Raw genomic sequence first — 16,112 nt, forward strand, 5'->3', positions numbered from 1 at the left:
AGATGGATCTGTGCTTGTATACTTCTGTGTTTCTATTCGGTTGACAAAAAGGGAACATTCCATTATTGTTATTGAGGAAAGGAATGTCACTTTGATAATTTTGACGATTATACGTAACTTTTGGGGTTTGTCAATAAAGTTTTTTCCCTTTTCTTGTAATTCAGTATTTATTTTTATAGTCGTAGATAAAGTATAGTATTCAACTTGCGGTAATGGTCATAACTGACTGGATGTATTGCAATATTCATCTGCGTGAGTTATGACCTACATTACCGCTCGTTGAATAATATACTAATTACATTGAAAAAAAAATAATAAAATTTTATGAGGAATTCATTAATATTGCAGGATCATATCGTTTTCATGAAATTTTCCATGATCAATTCGCACATTAGTAGCTGTATGTCTTCCATAACTTCACGAATTTCCTCCTTAATGTTTTTTATCGTTGTGGAACATTGGCATAAACCTTATCTTTCACATGGTCCCAAAGAAAACAGTCTAAACTTCATCCCTTAGAGTAATAAACATAGATAGAGGGAGCATATGTCATTTTCAGTAAGCAAATTTTGTCCCCAACATGAACTATCAAATTTGACATGAAGCGCGCGGAAATGAAAACATATCAGCGATACGATATTTCACTCCATTCGCGAGCTTCTTCACGAAGAAAAAACTTCCTATATCCCATAGTAAATCTAGAGTCTGAAGGTTTATCATTGAAAATAATAAACCAGCAAAACTTGCTGAACACTCCACAAATAATCAACCTACCCAAGTAAATTCAGGCGGTTAGGTCATATCCAGACCAATATTTGTTCTTCAACAGCAGATACAAGTTTCGACAAACTATCATCTATATCTATTCCCTCCCATTCTTCGAAAACTAACCCTTATATCTGAAGTGACCGCTCAAATATCAATTTCCAGGCCCTGACAGATGAACAAAGGGAAAAACTCAAGGAACACAGCACTGCTTGCGCCAAAAGTACAGGGGTTGATCCAGAAGCGATCGCAAACGCCAAAAAGGGCACTTTCAGCGATGACGAAAAATTCAAGGATTACCTCTTCTGCGTATCTAAGAAAATTGGCTTCCAAAACGAAGCTGGAGAGATCCAAAAAGACGTCGTTAAACAAAAGGCAACAGTGGCACTGAAAGACGAGAAACTGGTTGATGAGATTATCAAGAAATGCGCGGTTGTCAAGGATACGCCTCAAAATACAGCTTTTGAAGTAGCGAAATGTTATTATGAAAATAATGCCAAACACTCTTCCCTGGTCTGAATGAATATGTATATAATATTAGTTTATGTGATGTCTAGAATAAAGCCTTCTTTTACTAAGTAACAGATGTGTTTCATTCTTTCGGATAACCTAGTTTCAATGAAATCAAAAATGTATTCAAAAGGAACATATCTCTTGTTCTAATACGTTGGATGATAAACCAAAAGTAGCCTCTTCACTTTTCAACGAGTGCAGTATTCTTCCAGAATAGATACCCAAACAAATAGAAAAAGATCAATAATCATTTTGAATTATCTAATGGATCTATCAGTCTTAAAATAACCACAGAAATGTTTTTGTATTGCCATCCAATTCACACCGAGTCACTTCTAAGGTAGTAAACTAAAGGAACTGCCAACCAATAATGATTATTATCTGCCACTTAAGCCAAGACATGTATTCAACTGTTAAACCACAATATATTTGAATAAAACAGATTGAGCTGAGGTAAATCCAACTTCTTGAATTAACCTTGAACTGAATTGAATATATAAAAGGATCATCTCTGTATAACTTAATCAGTATTCTCCGTCTTCTTGTTTATACCTTAGCATAACTAAAAACGAATTCAAACAGAATGAAATTTCTTGTGGTAGCAGCTTGTGTTTTGTTAACTGTTCAGGTAATATGAGAAATATTATGGTTGTTATATTTTATTAGATATGTAGAAAATTTGTAACCAGTAGGTATTTCCTCTTTTATCCTGAGAAATCGTTCGATGAATTTTAAATGTTGAAATTCAAAGGAAAAATTGTGTTATGGTGTACTGTTCAGGACAATATTGATTATTCAATATAATGTTATGAAACTCCAAAATTCTTTAATCATCTCGGGTTTCTTTTCAAAATTTCAACCTCGTTTACATGAATATGTAATACTTTTATATTCTGCTTTATTTTTTTATGATTCCGCTAACACGAGATCAATATAAATATTGAGAGTTTTGAGAAATTCATTGTCGAGTTGCAATATATGCCTACTGGAGATGTAGCCGAAACGTTAGATCAAAAATAAATCAGACCGTGATCACAAAGCCCGGAATTATCTGACTACAGTGTCAAATCATCGAGAAGCTAACATCTTAAATGTCCCTATTTGAGCTAGTAGAAGCAGCTGACCGTTTCATCTGAAGTGACCGCTTGAATATCAATTTCCAGGCCTTGACAGATGAACAAAGGGAAAAAATCAAGCAACACAGCCCTGCTTGCGCCGCAAGTGTGGAGATGAATCAAGAAGCTATAGAAAACGCCAAAAAAGGCACTTTCGCCGATGATGACAAATTCAAGAAATACCTCTTCTGCATGTCTAAGAAAATTGGCTCCCAAAACGAAGCTGGGGAGATTCAAAAGGACGTCATGAAGCAAAAGGCAACTGTGGAACTGAAAGACGAGATTATCAAGAAATGCGCCATTGTCGTTGATACGCCGCAACATAGAGCTTCTGACATAGCGAAATGTTATTATGCAAATGATCCCAAACACTTTTCCCTGGTCTGAATGTATATGTTCATATTATTAGTTTATGTGATGTCTAGAATAAAGCCTTCTTTTTCCAAGTAACAGATGCGTTTCGTTTTTTCGGATTACGTGGAAGTCGAGCTCTTACTGTAATGGAATATTTCTGCCTTGATACAAGCCTGTTTGAGGATTTTACCTATTGGGTAAATCGAATAAGTAATGGGAAACTGCTGAAGTAATGCATCTTATATATTCAGGATAATACCTAAAATATAATTCCATATAACTGATGGATGAGGTTAGAGGTAGATATGAAAATTGATATTCAGGTTACATAGAAATTCCTTCATTTCCAACATGTAAACAATGAATCAAAGTTCATGTCACACTCTTTTGCATCTTAATTGAACTCCATGAAGCAATTGGAGTAAAGAAAATATCTAGTTAAAACATGTGAGGCCAATGTTAGACCAAAACATTATTATTAGGAAATTTATAATCAAGAAACAAAAACTCAAGAAGTTTTTTTTTATTTGCTACTTCATTCACATATTCCACTTCACCAAAAAAGTGTTTATTAGTTACGTTCTAACATAAAGATTCTATCAATCACAGGAAAGTTATGAGAACTTCAGTAAAATACTTCATTCACCGTGAATTGCAAAAACTTTATAATCACAAAGTATGAAAGGAGGGGTATTCATGATATCCATTAAAGGGTAAGACAAGATAATGAGTTTGCTATGGAGAGAACTGTAAACAAATATTTATCATCTTAGTTAATCCCCTCAAATGAAATTCAATTGAATATAGGGGTCAATTAAGAAGTAGTAATTCAACAGTACCACCAAAATCTTCCGTTTTCTACAGTGCTAAAGACTGATCTTTCACCACAATAGCAAATCTGAAAATTTTTATAAAAGCTTTGGATGTCATTTATCAATGATTTTCTGAGCAGTATGCTTTTTAAGATGGCTAGATCTAAGCAGTATGTCTTCAGATCTTACATTTCCCACTAGCAGAATTTGCACAATTCATCTGCTGACAAGCTCACTCGGTACAGGAGATACTCATACAATCAGTGCCTTATGTACAGTCAGACAATAATTCAAAGTTTTGCTCGTGACTGCTCAACCTTCCTTCAACGCATTCAGCTTCAGTGCGGCCGGCTCACCAAGGGTTTGGTACTCTATGGCGTAATGTCCTTCTTTTTTCACGCTGTCCTGCCCTAAGGAGTGTAGGATAGGGCAGAAGCAATTCGTTGAAGGTGTTAGAGTCATTCAACAGGTAGCCTTTAGCACTTAAGGTCCTAAACTGGCTCCCGCGGAAACATAAGTAACCCCTATTCTACCACGTACTCACAGCCGAATGTTGGTATCTTCTTGCTTCCTTCTCGGCCTCTTGTGTCATGTTCTGCTAGACCTGTCAATGATTTTCACTTACCTTTATGGCATCTATCTGGTCGGTTCTGTGCCTCTTTTTTGGACCCTGCTAGCTGGCTGCTCTACTTCCCTTCTCGTGTTGCTCGCTCTGCTAGAACCTGTCGAGTAGAGATAAGGGGATGTTCTTAGGGGTGTGATGTTTGGGGGAACATGGGATTGTTGAGGTATGGAAATGCAGCAGGCTGGAATTAGCCACGCTACTTTTTTTGGTCAGTCTTAGTTTCACTGTCTATTTTACAGCAGGCAGTTACTACAAGCCCCTCCCACCACGACAAGGTACTGACCACGGAAGAGAACCTAACCTAAGCTAACGTTGATTCAAGGAGATTTGACTATGGCTATAAGTTTTTTATACACTGTGTTAACTCCACTGGTTAACATAAATAATGCTTCGAATTAATGAAACGTTTGAAAGGAATGAGAATTCAGTTCAATCAAAGAAGGAAAAAGCAGTTTCTATGTTGTGATTCCACATGTAAATCATGCGATATTCTGTGATTTCATTAATTTTAACCTCAAAATATATTTTAGGATATCAAGATCAAGATCAAGAATAACAGTCACATATTCAAATCCTTTTATACTGCAGCAACAAGCAGCCAATCAACAGTGTGAATAAAATCAGTTGAAAAGTCACTCCCAATGCTAAAATGAAACTTCAAACTTCCAAAAACCATTAATAAAGACTGACATAAAATCCGTCGAAGTAAAACCTCACAACTTCGATAAATTTATGGGTAACGGCGAGCAGAAGATAATAAAGGAGATATAAAACATTGTAATACGAATCTTATTAGGGATCCAGAGATAAAGGGTCCAACTGAAATGAGCTTTGTTACACTGTAAACTTTTCTGTTGCCTCGTAAGTTGTTACAGCGAACTTTCCACATCTGAATGTGAAATCTACTTTTCATTGTCAGCATTTGGGGGTTTTAGAAGCACCAAATCGTAACGACAATGGAAAAGTTGGAGGAATTCCAATTTTTCATTTTTATTGTTCATCAGGGACAATGTGAATCACGTTATGTTCAGAAAATGACAGAGCGGTTTAGTTCGTTAGTAGACAAAATTCAACTAGAGGTTTGGTAAATATGGCTATGCCAAATTTTTTTTAATCAAATTCCAAAACAACTAATTTGATGAATATGAATTATAGCATTCATGTAAATTCAATGAAGATTAAAAACTTGAGGCTTCCTGCAAAATTTCATTTATCGCTTCACTGGGATCAGTGAAGATTCAAGAAGAATATCGAAGAAGAATACACTAAATATCTCGTTAACAACAAATTCGATTTTGTTGAAACTTTTCGTGTAGTTTGAAATAAACAATTTCATGATTGATGTTGATCAGAACAACAGATAATTCATGCAAAATATTAAAAAAACAATATAGTTCAGTAACGACAGAATGATCCAACATATTTGAAACTCTGCTTGAAGATTTTTGAAAAAAACTTTGAAGCTTGATGCGAAATTTCATTTTGAAGGTGTCCTCATAACAGAACCATAAAAAATTCGAGCAGAATGTTGAACAAAATTACTCATTATTTCCATAATAACAAATAACTTCGAGTTGTCCAAGTTCATGATCTTCTGATGAACACCCTGTACAATTTTGGTTCAAACCACAAATAGTCTTACAATTCTACATTTTTGCAGAATCCATAAAAATCGCAAACTCATGAATAGTTGACTTTTCACCCAAGGTATGGCATATTGCTGGAATTATCAACAAAATCTAATGATGCACTAATATACTGGGTGTGTCACTTGAAATGAGGAGGTAGTAGCCTGTTTCCGGTAAAACCGGGAATTGTAGAGATCTGAAAATATCTTAGGGACAAATATCATTGTCTCAAACCCCAACATGGAAATTTTCGGCACAAAATTATTATATAAACGTCTAATAGGCCATTGCGGTGAATCACCCTGTATATAGTTGTGTGATCTTCAAGGGTGCAATTTACGAATGAATTAACAAGCGCTTAAAAGCTCCTGACCTTACGTTAGTGCTTTCCTCATTTATTTTAAAAATATTGGAATTTTCCGATTATGAAAACACTTTTCTTCTGACCTTGGCATTGGTCAACAACGATAAGAATGAAACAGTGAAAATGTACGGATTAGTGATAATTGGATTCGATTAAAAGTTGGAAAGGGAAACTCTTAACACGAAGAAAGCTTTTTTATGTTCAACTCACTCAAATGGATTTCAAAGTTATATTCTACCTGCGATAGTTTTTCATTTAAATAGTAGGAGTATGTGAATCGGTGAGTTTGGATATTAAGGTATAATGAAAAATGCATCTCATATATCCGATATAAATTCATTGAGGAATTTAAAAAGAATTGTCAATTTGCTTTTTTGCTAAGTTGGCTGATCTCTATATGAGAATATTGAAAGTAACATAACATTATGTCCGTTTTTGATATCCTAATTCGTCAGTTCATCTAGAGGCCATTATGCGATTTTTGCAGTAGATGATGTGTTCATTCTGTCTTATCTATTGAAAGTAAAGAGTGTTCCAATTTTGTTTTCAAGTCTACCAAAAGTAGGCTTTCATTGAAAAAAGAAGTATAAAATCTAGTACAGCTTCGGAAATTGCATCGAGGTACAATACAGTAAAATCTTTCGAAATTCCATTAAAATATTTGAGGTTTTCCATCTTATAAAGGAACCATACCGCAAACTATGGGTGTGAAACAATATGAATATTCAACACAGTTACCATAGTATATCTGACTATTCAAATTCATGCTGAATATTCAGATACGCAACCCAATTATCAACTAAGCATTCTACTTGCTATCGCCCACAAGTAATCTTGGGATGTTTACATGGGATTGGGGAGATAAACCAATTAGGAGTTTATTAGTCGATATAGGAACCTGCGGAGAAGTAAAGCAGTTAAAGGTGAAGGAATTAGGTGGCGCTTAGTGATAGTTATTACTCTGAACCCCACACTACTTTATTTTCATTCAATTTGAATTACTGAAGTTGAATATATACATATATCCAAATTTATTTCTTAGCACTCAAATTGAGATACAAGCTTTGCTCTTATCAGGGTCCTTCAGGGAAGTCAGTTTTTTTGACACTTGTCGAGTTAAATTAACTGTTCATTCATGGGAAATGACAATTTAATATTTTTTCTATTTCGCATCGCAGTGAAGATTTTATCGATGCTAGTTTTCTTCATCACGTCGCCTCTGAGGAGGCCAGCTGATGGTATGTAACTGGTAAGAGAGAACCAAGCTCTCTGATTCCTAATTCCCTAGCTGCCGGTACCTTTCCTAGATATTATTAGAATGTCCCAAGCGCTAATATATCACAAGATGAAGAGGTGTTGAGATCTGTAATGAACTTCAATGTCCTAGTTGGGCACGTTCTCATAACTCCAGTGATACAACAAAATATAGGCTAACCTCACAAAAGCAATATTGCTACCCTTATTTTTCAGGGATAGTTGATTCATTTCTCCAGGTTCTTTCAATTGAAATTGGTGGTATCGCATAGTTGAATAGTTCAAAAGGTATTATATAAACTTTGGGAATGCTTTTTGCCCTCAGTGCTTCATAATAGGTTTCTGGAACTTCGCTGTCAGGCTACAAATGCAGCTCTTAAAATATGCACCTCATGCCTTCGGTGAATAATTCCCTTTTTTACTACTTTTCATTCAAAATATACCGTTCGCTTATCAGAACTTTTCTATGAAACCGAAGAAACTTATTGCATGCCATTTGAACAAAAAACTACTTCAATGAAATAAAAGTTCAGAAAGCTATAGAAATAGTGTGAAGTTTCATTATTATGGTAATAAATCAGAAGAAACTTGAGGGTCTCAAAAAGAAATATGGAATATAAAAGGGTTTAAAGTTTTTCCAGTTCATGCACTATCATTAAAAGTTCTCATCAGATTATCTTGCATTCATAAAACAGCAAAAAGATGTATACTACGAGATGTAATATATAGGTAGTCTGGTTACCTATAGGGTAGTTGGAAAATTATGTTTGAAGTGACCTCAGGACTTCCGTTTTCCATAGATACAGGGTGTTTTTGAAAATTTGGAGAAATACCAAACGGTTCTAACATTCGAAATAGTTAACCGATTTTGGTAATTGCACAAAGATTTTCCACTGTATTCTTTGTAATCTTCGCCTTTTTCTTCTTTATATAAAAAGTGTAGTATTTTTATGTTCCTAGTTTTACTGTAATCGGGTTCAGAGAGAGTTTTCAATTGTGTCAAGAGAAGTTTATGTATAAACGGAACTACGAAAACAAGAACATCTGAGTGGAATCTGTTTTCAGAATTCCTGCTGCACAAAAACTATTCCTTAAGTTACGTTTCCTCAAACAGTTTCCGTCGACCGCCGGCGCCGCGTTATCTAACCAATCGCAATTCTAGCCATCCCGTAGTTGGGTGGAGCTACGCTATTGCTAGAATTGCGATTGGTTAAATAAACTCGTTCAAACGCGGCAGTCGACGGAAACTGTTCGAGGAAAACGTTCCTTAAGGAGAAGTTTTTGTGCCGCAGGAATTCTGAAAACAGATTTCACACAGATATTCTAGGTTTCGTAGTACTGAGAGGAACCAGATTGGTAATTTCATATTGAATTTCTAACATAGAAATATTTCTGAATCTATCTCCTTCTTGGTGGATCATTTTCCGAATAAATAAATGTACGTTTATAATTCGATCTACAATTGATTATTCGACAGATGTTCATTTCGTCAGCTATCCTGAACTTGAGAAATATGAAATTTATATCGCTGAAAACCAATCTCGTATATTATGTCGTCTTGCATATTTTACCTATGTGAAACAGGCATCACTGTGATTACTTCCTCATTAAAAATAGAAGAATTGAAAAAGTGATTAGGATAAACATATCGGGTGTCCCAAGGTGAGTGGCCTATTAGATTATTATGGAAACTATTGATGGTAAAGATTTCAAATTTTGTGGATAGATATTTGGCCATGTAAGGTACATTTTTAAAATAATTTCACATTTCCAGTGTTGCCGGATGTACGACAATTTGGCAACAACTTTGTTATTTTGAATGGGACATCCGGTATTTCTATTTTTTTTATGATACTCCATAAAATATTGAATCTATTCACTCTTACTTTTCCATCCCTATCTTCGACGGTTTTTGAGTTATTAATTATTTTTCGAAATTTTAGATCAAATTGGCGTATTACGAAAATGACTCTAGTTCGCTCAATATTTGAGATTTGAGTCAGAAATTTTGCAAGTCGTTAAATATTGATCTGATTTGTGTCACTGCTTCTGAATTATGGTTGTCAATAATACAGGACGGACCAAAAAAAATCATCATTTGCCAAGTCACAAAATTGTAAAAAAGTCTGTGTAAGTGAATAGAAGAATTGTAGAATGTGTTGAACTGATTCCAAAAATTGAAAAATATACTAGGGGTCTAATTTGAAAAAATAGACTTTTTTACAATTTTGTAACTTGGCAATTGATGATTTTTTTTGGTGCGTCCTGTATTATTGACAACCATAATTCAAAAGCAGTGACACAGATCAGATCAATATCTAACGACTTGCAAAATTTCTGACTTAAATCTCAAATATTGAGCGAGCTAGAGTCATTTTCGTAATACGCCAATTTGACCTAAAATTTCGAAAAATAATTAATAACTCAAAAACCGTCAAAGATAAGGATGGAAAAGTAAGAGTGAATAGATTCAATATTTTATGGAGTATCATAAAAAAAATAGAAATACCGGATGTCCCATTCAAAATAACAAAGTTGTTGCCAAATTGTCGTACATCCGGCAACACTGGAAATGTGAAATTATTTCAAAAATGTACCTTACATGGCCAAATATCTATCCACAAAATTTGAAATCTTTACCATCAATAGTTTATATAATAATCTAATAGGCCACTCACCTTGGGACACCCGATATAACCAAAAAACAAATGAACAACGTAATCTAAAAAATGGGCTCTAGGATTATTGATAATTTTATTTTGCAAGGTGTTTTTTATGATGTTTAAAACCCAGATAGAAATGCAGTTTTGCTCTGACCTTGTATTACTTACGCTTAATGAACTCATAATTTACATTTTTCATAGCACAGCTTGCATCATAAATTAAAACATGAAATATCTCTCTTTTTCCTTCATTCAAAGATGTTGCGGTACATTGTATTTTCCTTATCGCCCTGTTCCAGTGAAATACAACATCCACCCCCCAAGGCTTTTCCTTCTACCAGTAAGCACAAAAACGCTGTGACGTTTACGATTTATTATATGAGTTATGGGAATGGAGTACCTTAAAATGTATATAAAATGTTGAATGAGCACGAATTCAACTCGTCTGAATTATTCCAGTTTCCCAATAAATGAAAATTCCGCTCACCAAGAAAATCCAACGATATGGTGAATGGAAATATATGAATGGGACATTCACATTTGAGGGAAATTCAGGTTTCCATTCGGCGCAATCGGGCTTAGATGAAGGTTTCAATTGTGTCAGAGAAATTTATGTAATCTCGCTTTTATGTATGAATGAAACTAAGGAATGAATCGATATGGTCGAATATTTAACCATTAGTAGAATTTTCCAAGCTATATAACGATTATTTTGGAGAGATTCAATTTTTACGGTTTTGTTCAAAATTTCTAGTTCAAAATTTTCATAAACTGTGAGGTCAACGAACAATCGGTAAGCGGTGTTAGGATGAACGATCCTCAAATAGCCGAATTTCGGTCTTGCAATTTTAGGTGGAAAAATTTGTCTATAATTTTCTATACGAAAAAAAAATTTTTGACTGGAGTTCCCAACTGGGAATTTCATATGATTCTATCAATTGATTCAATAACGTAGATCACGAAAATGCTTGCAGTTCAGTGATTAGTCCATTATTTCAGAATTCATAGGTTGTTAACTGAAATTTTCAGAAAAATTTTGATAATATTCTCGAGTCTGCCAACTCTCCTTGAGGCAAGATACGGACTTGAAACCTCAAACTGTTTTAAATCACTTGTCGATCTATAAAAAACGTTCATGTGTGATGGGTCTGTGACCAATATTTCAAGAGATATAACGCTTATTGTTTACTCACTCGATTCTTCCAAATTTCGAGTTTCGACTTTTCTCCAATATTCGAGGTGTTCGTCACAAAAATGATGCGCCAAGCATTCCTCTCATTCGAAAATGGGCAAAAAAATTTGACAAATTCAACACTACATAAACCAAAACCCAGTACCTCCGTTAAATGAGGAAGGAAGAGAACGTGAAACAATTTAATTGGTGTGTGTTCGTGATGATCCTGACCTCTCCATTCGGAAGAGTGCAAGTGATTTTAATGTGCATCGTTATTGCACAGAGATCTAAAACTGCACCACTATTAAATTCAATTGGTTCACGAATTGAAACACTCAGATCCCATTTAGAGATTCGTAAACTAGGCAATTGAGCGCTTACAAACGTTTACCAACAGCGTGTTTTCGGATGAAGGTCATTTGAACCTAAATGGCCACGTAAACAAACAGAACTACTACTGGAGTGCAACTAATCCAAAACGCAAGCATCAGAAACCCCCTGTTCGCCAAAGGTGACCGTATGGGCCTCAATGTCATCACGAGGAATTATCTGACCTTACTTTTTTTAAGATGAAAGGTAGCGTTCACTTTCTGTGAATTCAGAACGTTATGTGAGGATGTTTTTATTTATTCATTGAATCCTTTACAAACACCATCTAGCTGGTAATTACATGTCGAATCAGTTTTTTTGTTGTCTGAACTCCAGAACTTTTCTGGCTGTAACCGAAGAACATGGTTCTAGCAGAATCAACAATTACATACGTCCAATTTTTTTTTTTGAAGAAATAAATTTCCAACTATTGAATTTACATAATCAACCGATAAACGGTTTATTTTCTTGAATCGTTTTTCTATATTGAAACACCTTGTATACAGGGTGTATAGAAAAATCTGAATTCCTTATGAAGGGTGTTTTTTTTAGAGCTATAAAGCTTTAAATTGCAATAAAACAACGATGGATTATTCGATTGACATGAATTTTATTTATCCGCAAGATAATCTTGTAGCATTACATTTCAAATATGATTTTTGGCATATGACCGCCACGGCTGGCTCGGATGTAGTCCAATCTGGACGTCCAATTTTCGATGACTTTTTCAACATTTGTGGCCGTATATCGGCAATAACACGGCGAATGTTGTCTTCCAAATGGTCAAGGGTTTGTGGCTTATCCACATAGACCAATGGCTTCACATAGCCTCACAGAAAGTAGTCTAGCGGTGTCAAATCACAAGATCTTGGAGGCCAATTGACAGGTCCAAAACGTGAAATTAGGCACCAAACGTGTCTTTCAATAAATCGATTGTGGCACGAGCTGTGTGACATGTTGCACCGTCTTGTTGGAACCACAGCTCCTAGACATCATGGTTCTTCAATTCAGGAATGAAAAAGTCAGTAATCATGGCTCTATACCGATCACCATTGACTGTAACGTTCTGGCCATCATCGTTTTTGAAGAAGTACGGCCCATGATTCCACCAGCCCATAAAGCGCACCAAACAGTCAGTTTTTCTGGATGTAACGGTGTTTCGACATACACTTGAGGATAAGCTGCACTCCAAATGCGGCAGTTCTGTTTGTTGACGCAGCCATTCAACCAGAAGTGCGCTTCATCGCTAAACGAAATAAAATGGACGTAGTGCGCGATACGTATTCCGCACAGAACCATTATTTTCGAAATGAAATTGCACTATTTGCAAGCGTTGTTCAGGCGTGAGTCTATTCATGATGAATTGCCAAACCAAACTGAGAATAAATCACTTAACAGCTGTTAAATCGGTCGTTATCTCGAACAATAATGCCAACTTAAAGTTATATACCTCGAAAAAAACACCCGTTACCTAGGGGTATTCAAAAATACTCCGTGAATGTTACGCGATTGTTTGTAGTTTTCGAGCCGATTCCACTAAAAACTTAAATTCTTCCTTTGATACTTTTGTTGAGTACTTGAAGGAATGTAAGAAAGTTAATTATTTTGTATGCAAGATGATTATGTCACAAAAGGAAAACTGAAAATATGATATGATATTTCTTAAACTAAAAATTTTGAAAAAATTATAACTCGAAAAATACAAAAACAATCATATTGTTATATTATTTTTCTTTAGTTTTCGAGTTATAATCAGGGTTTATTTTCGAATACTCCTGGGTATGAGTGAATTAGATAATTCTTTTGAACGTCACTATTTAGAACATCCTGTAAAACTAAGGAAACTATCAATATTCAATATCAACGTAAAAATTACTTTTCAACTAATATGAAACGATTGTTCACCTCATAAATAAGCTTTTGTTTCTACCTAAAAAGCCTTCCCACCAGACCAATTAAAAAAAGCAACACGAATTCAAAGCTAGCTAGAACTGTTTTCTCCCCTAACACTCCCTGGGGTTCATTAACAGAAATAATGAACCAAAAGCAAACCATTCTATTCCAATAAAAGGACGCAATAACCACTCCTTCCGGTTGTTAATAACCAGCATCTCCGGTAATTAACCTGCAATTATCTCCAGTTCGACGTCGAGCACGTAGATCTCTTAAAATCCCTCTGCAAGTATTTCAAGCTGCAGCAGTGCCGAATCTCATATTATGGGCGCATTGCGATGAAATGGGGTGAGAACGACAGTTGGACAGGACGTGCGAACAATTTTAACAAGTCCGCATCGACAAAATTGCACATTGGGATTGAAAAACCGTTTTTGGACAGGGTGTCCCAAATTCGATGCTCACTGAAAGCATCATGAGAACTTTTCGAAAAAATAAGATAACAAAAAGCAGATACTAGATATACTTTTTGATTCTTCCTTAAGTTAGAGGGCGTTTCCGAAAAAAGACTGTTTGCTATACCTTGGTTTCTCGGAAAATTCTGGAATTCTTTTTCAGTATTTTTTATGATTCATGAACTAACTGACTAAGAAACTCCAACACCCAGAAGAAGCTGCTAAATTTAATTTTTTTTGGTAAAACATAGATACTATAGCAAGGAGTAAATGATTGAATTCAGAGAAAAAAAATCGTGAAGAATTTTTCATGTGAACAATTTTTATTCCAAGGTGGATGTTCAGTTGTTACAATGCCTAGAGCACGTGTACGCTGAATTTATCGCCAGCTAAGTGAATTTGAAAGAGGTCGAATTATTCGAATTATTTCAAGAAATCGCTAACCGTACGAACAGAAATCCAACTACTGTTGTGAGATGTTGTCAAGCGTGGTTTGATAATGCTCAAAATCGAAGAAGAGTAGGCACCGGACGTCGAAAGGGCACAAATGAAGTTCAAGATCGACGTCTAAGACTTATGGCCATTAGAGACCTTTGGCTGATGAGTGGTTAGGAAAACAAGGCCATCCTGTAACTGTCCGAACGGTTTACCACCGGATGAGATCTTTGTATTGGTCTTTTCCTATCCCACAGAAAGGCTCAGGTCCAGCAGGTCTTAACCTTGATGGACTTTTTGCAAGCTCGTCCGCTCTCTCATTTCCTTCAACCCCACAGTGCCCTGGTACCCATAGCAGAGTATGCCGGTTATTGGTTAGGTACGAATTTATTCATTATCTGAATTCTCCAACAAAAAAAAATTCATTACGTAATGAAATTGGTGATGTGTAATGAGTTTCATTACGAATCGCAAATGCAGCAAATTCAGTGGTCAAATACCATCCAAATGAAGCAGTCTTAGATAAAACAAATAACTATTCCTAAGTAGGAAAACGTCAAAAACGCGACACCTCCTTCAGCGGTCCAATTTTGAGAATCTTATGCTCTCTTGATCCTTTGAAATATCAGAGTAGCCCTACATCTCATCTTAGGAGCGCATTGCGATGAAATCACGACTGCACGCCAGTTAGGCAAGACGTGCGACCGTTTTCTGACGTTTTCAACAAGTTAGCACCGGCGGCTGCAAGGAACGAAGTCTGAGTCCTTCGGTTTGTCCTTCTATTTGTTGAACGTGGGCTTGAGTTATGCGGCTTTCGGATCGTAAGGAAGGATATGAGACGTGGAAGATTTATAACGAACGTTGGCGGATAGAAGGGATGGGTAATAACAGCGTGAAGCAAGGAAGTTTATGCTAACATGCTCTTGTTACAAGTGAAGGATTCTAGCTGAACTTATAAGCGTTTTCCGAGGAAAAAATATTTGATTGCTTTACCATAGTTATCTCATCCTTAACGTTAATTGGGCGTTCGGTGCATAGAGACATGACAAAATTTAATTTATTCTTTAATATTTGCGTAATATTAACGTAAATCTTAATATGTATCTATAATACAAATATGACAAAATATTCTTGAATGAGTTGGATAAGCTTTTTTACAAAGTGAAAATACTCAGTTAATACTGCCACTTTTGAGGTCTAAAAATATACGGGGCGTTCTTAAATTGAGAGATTTCCCGGAGGATTTTATGAAGAAAAAGTCGTATTAACATGGACATGAAATTTAATTTTTTTTTTTCAATTTTCTTCCCATAGCATCTTCGAAACACAAGTTATTCAATTGAAATTTGACGTAATTATTCCAATTTCGAGTTTAAATCACGTGATATGCCAATTTCGATTGCTGATCTACAGGGTGACGTAGTTTTTGTAACAGTGCTCGCTCTTTTCATCCAGAACTTTTTTTTTGGTAGACCACTGGTTGTTTGACAAAATGTAGAAAGAAACTGTAATCTGATCCAAAACTTTTCAATTTCTTGTTATTTTGTCGTATCTGCTGCATATTCCGAGAAAAAAATGTCAAACAATTCTCTCGGAATTCTCAGAAAAATTCAAAATATCATAAAAATTCAATAAGTGATCTGTGATGCAAAATTAATTTATTTCAAGGACTATTATAAAAAAATATATGTAG

The 16,112-nt window shown here is 35.3% G+C and overlaps 2 protein-coding genes across 3 annotated transcripts in view; both read left to right on the forward strand.

Moving 5' to 3' along the window:
- Positions 1–2,843, forward strand: part of LOC123674081 — a 31,664-nt gene extending 28,821 nt beyond the window's left edge. Inside the window, exons 5-8 of the mRNA XM_045608944.1 lie at positions 931–1,281; positions 1,721–1,731; positions 1,861–1,906; positions 2,442–2,843. Coding sequence (XP_045464900.1) covers positions 931–1,281; positions 1,721–1,731; positions 1,861–1,906; positions 2,442–2,780 — 747 coding nt within the window. The 3' untranslated portion in view covers positions 2,781–2,843. The remainder of the gene's footprint in view (positions 1–930; positions 1,282–1,720; positions 1,732–1,860; positions 1,907–2,441) is intronic.
- Positions 1–16,112, forward strand: part of LOC123671082 (calbindin-32) — a 151,009-nt gene that overhangs the window by 99,519 nt on the left and 35,378 nt on the right. The window lies entirely within an intron of this gene.

Source organism: Harmonia axyridis, chromosome 1, assembly GCF_914767665.1.
Source record: "Harmonia axyridis chromosome 1, icHarAxyr1.1, whole genome shotgun sequence".
Lineage (NCBI taxonomy): Eukaryota > Metazoa > Arthropoda > Insecta > Coleoptera > Coccinellidae > Harmonia > Harmonia axyridis.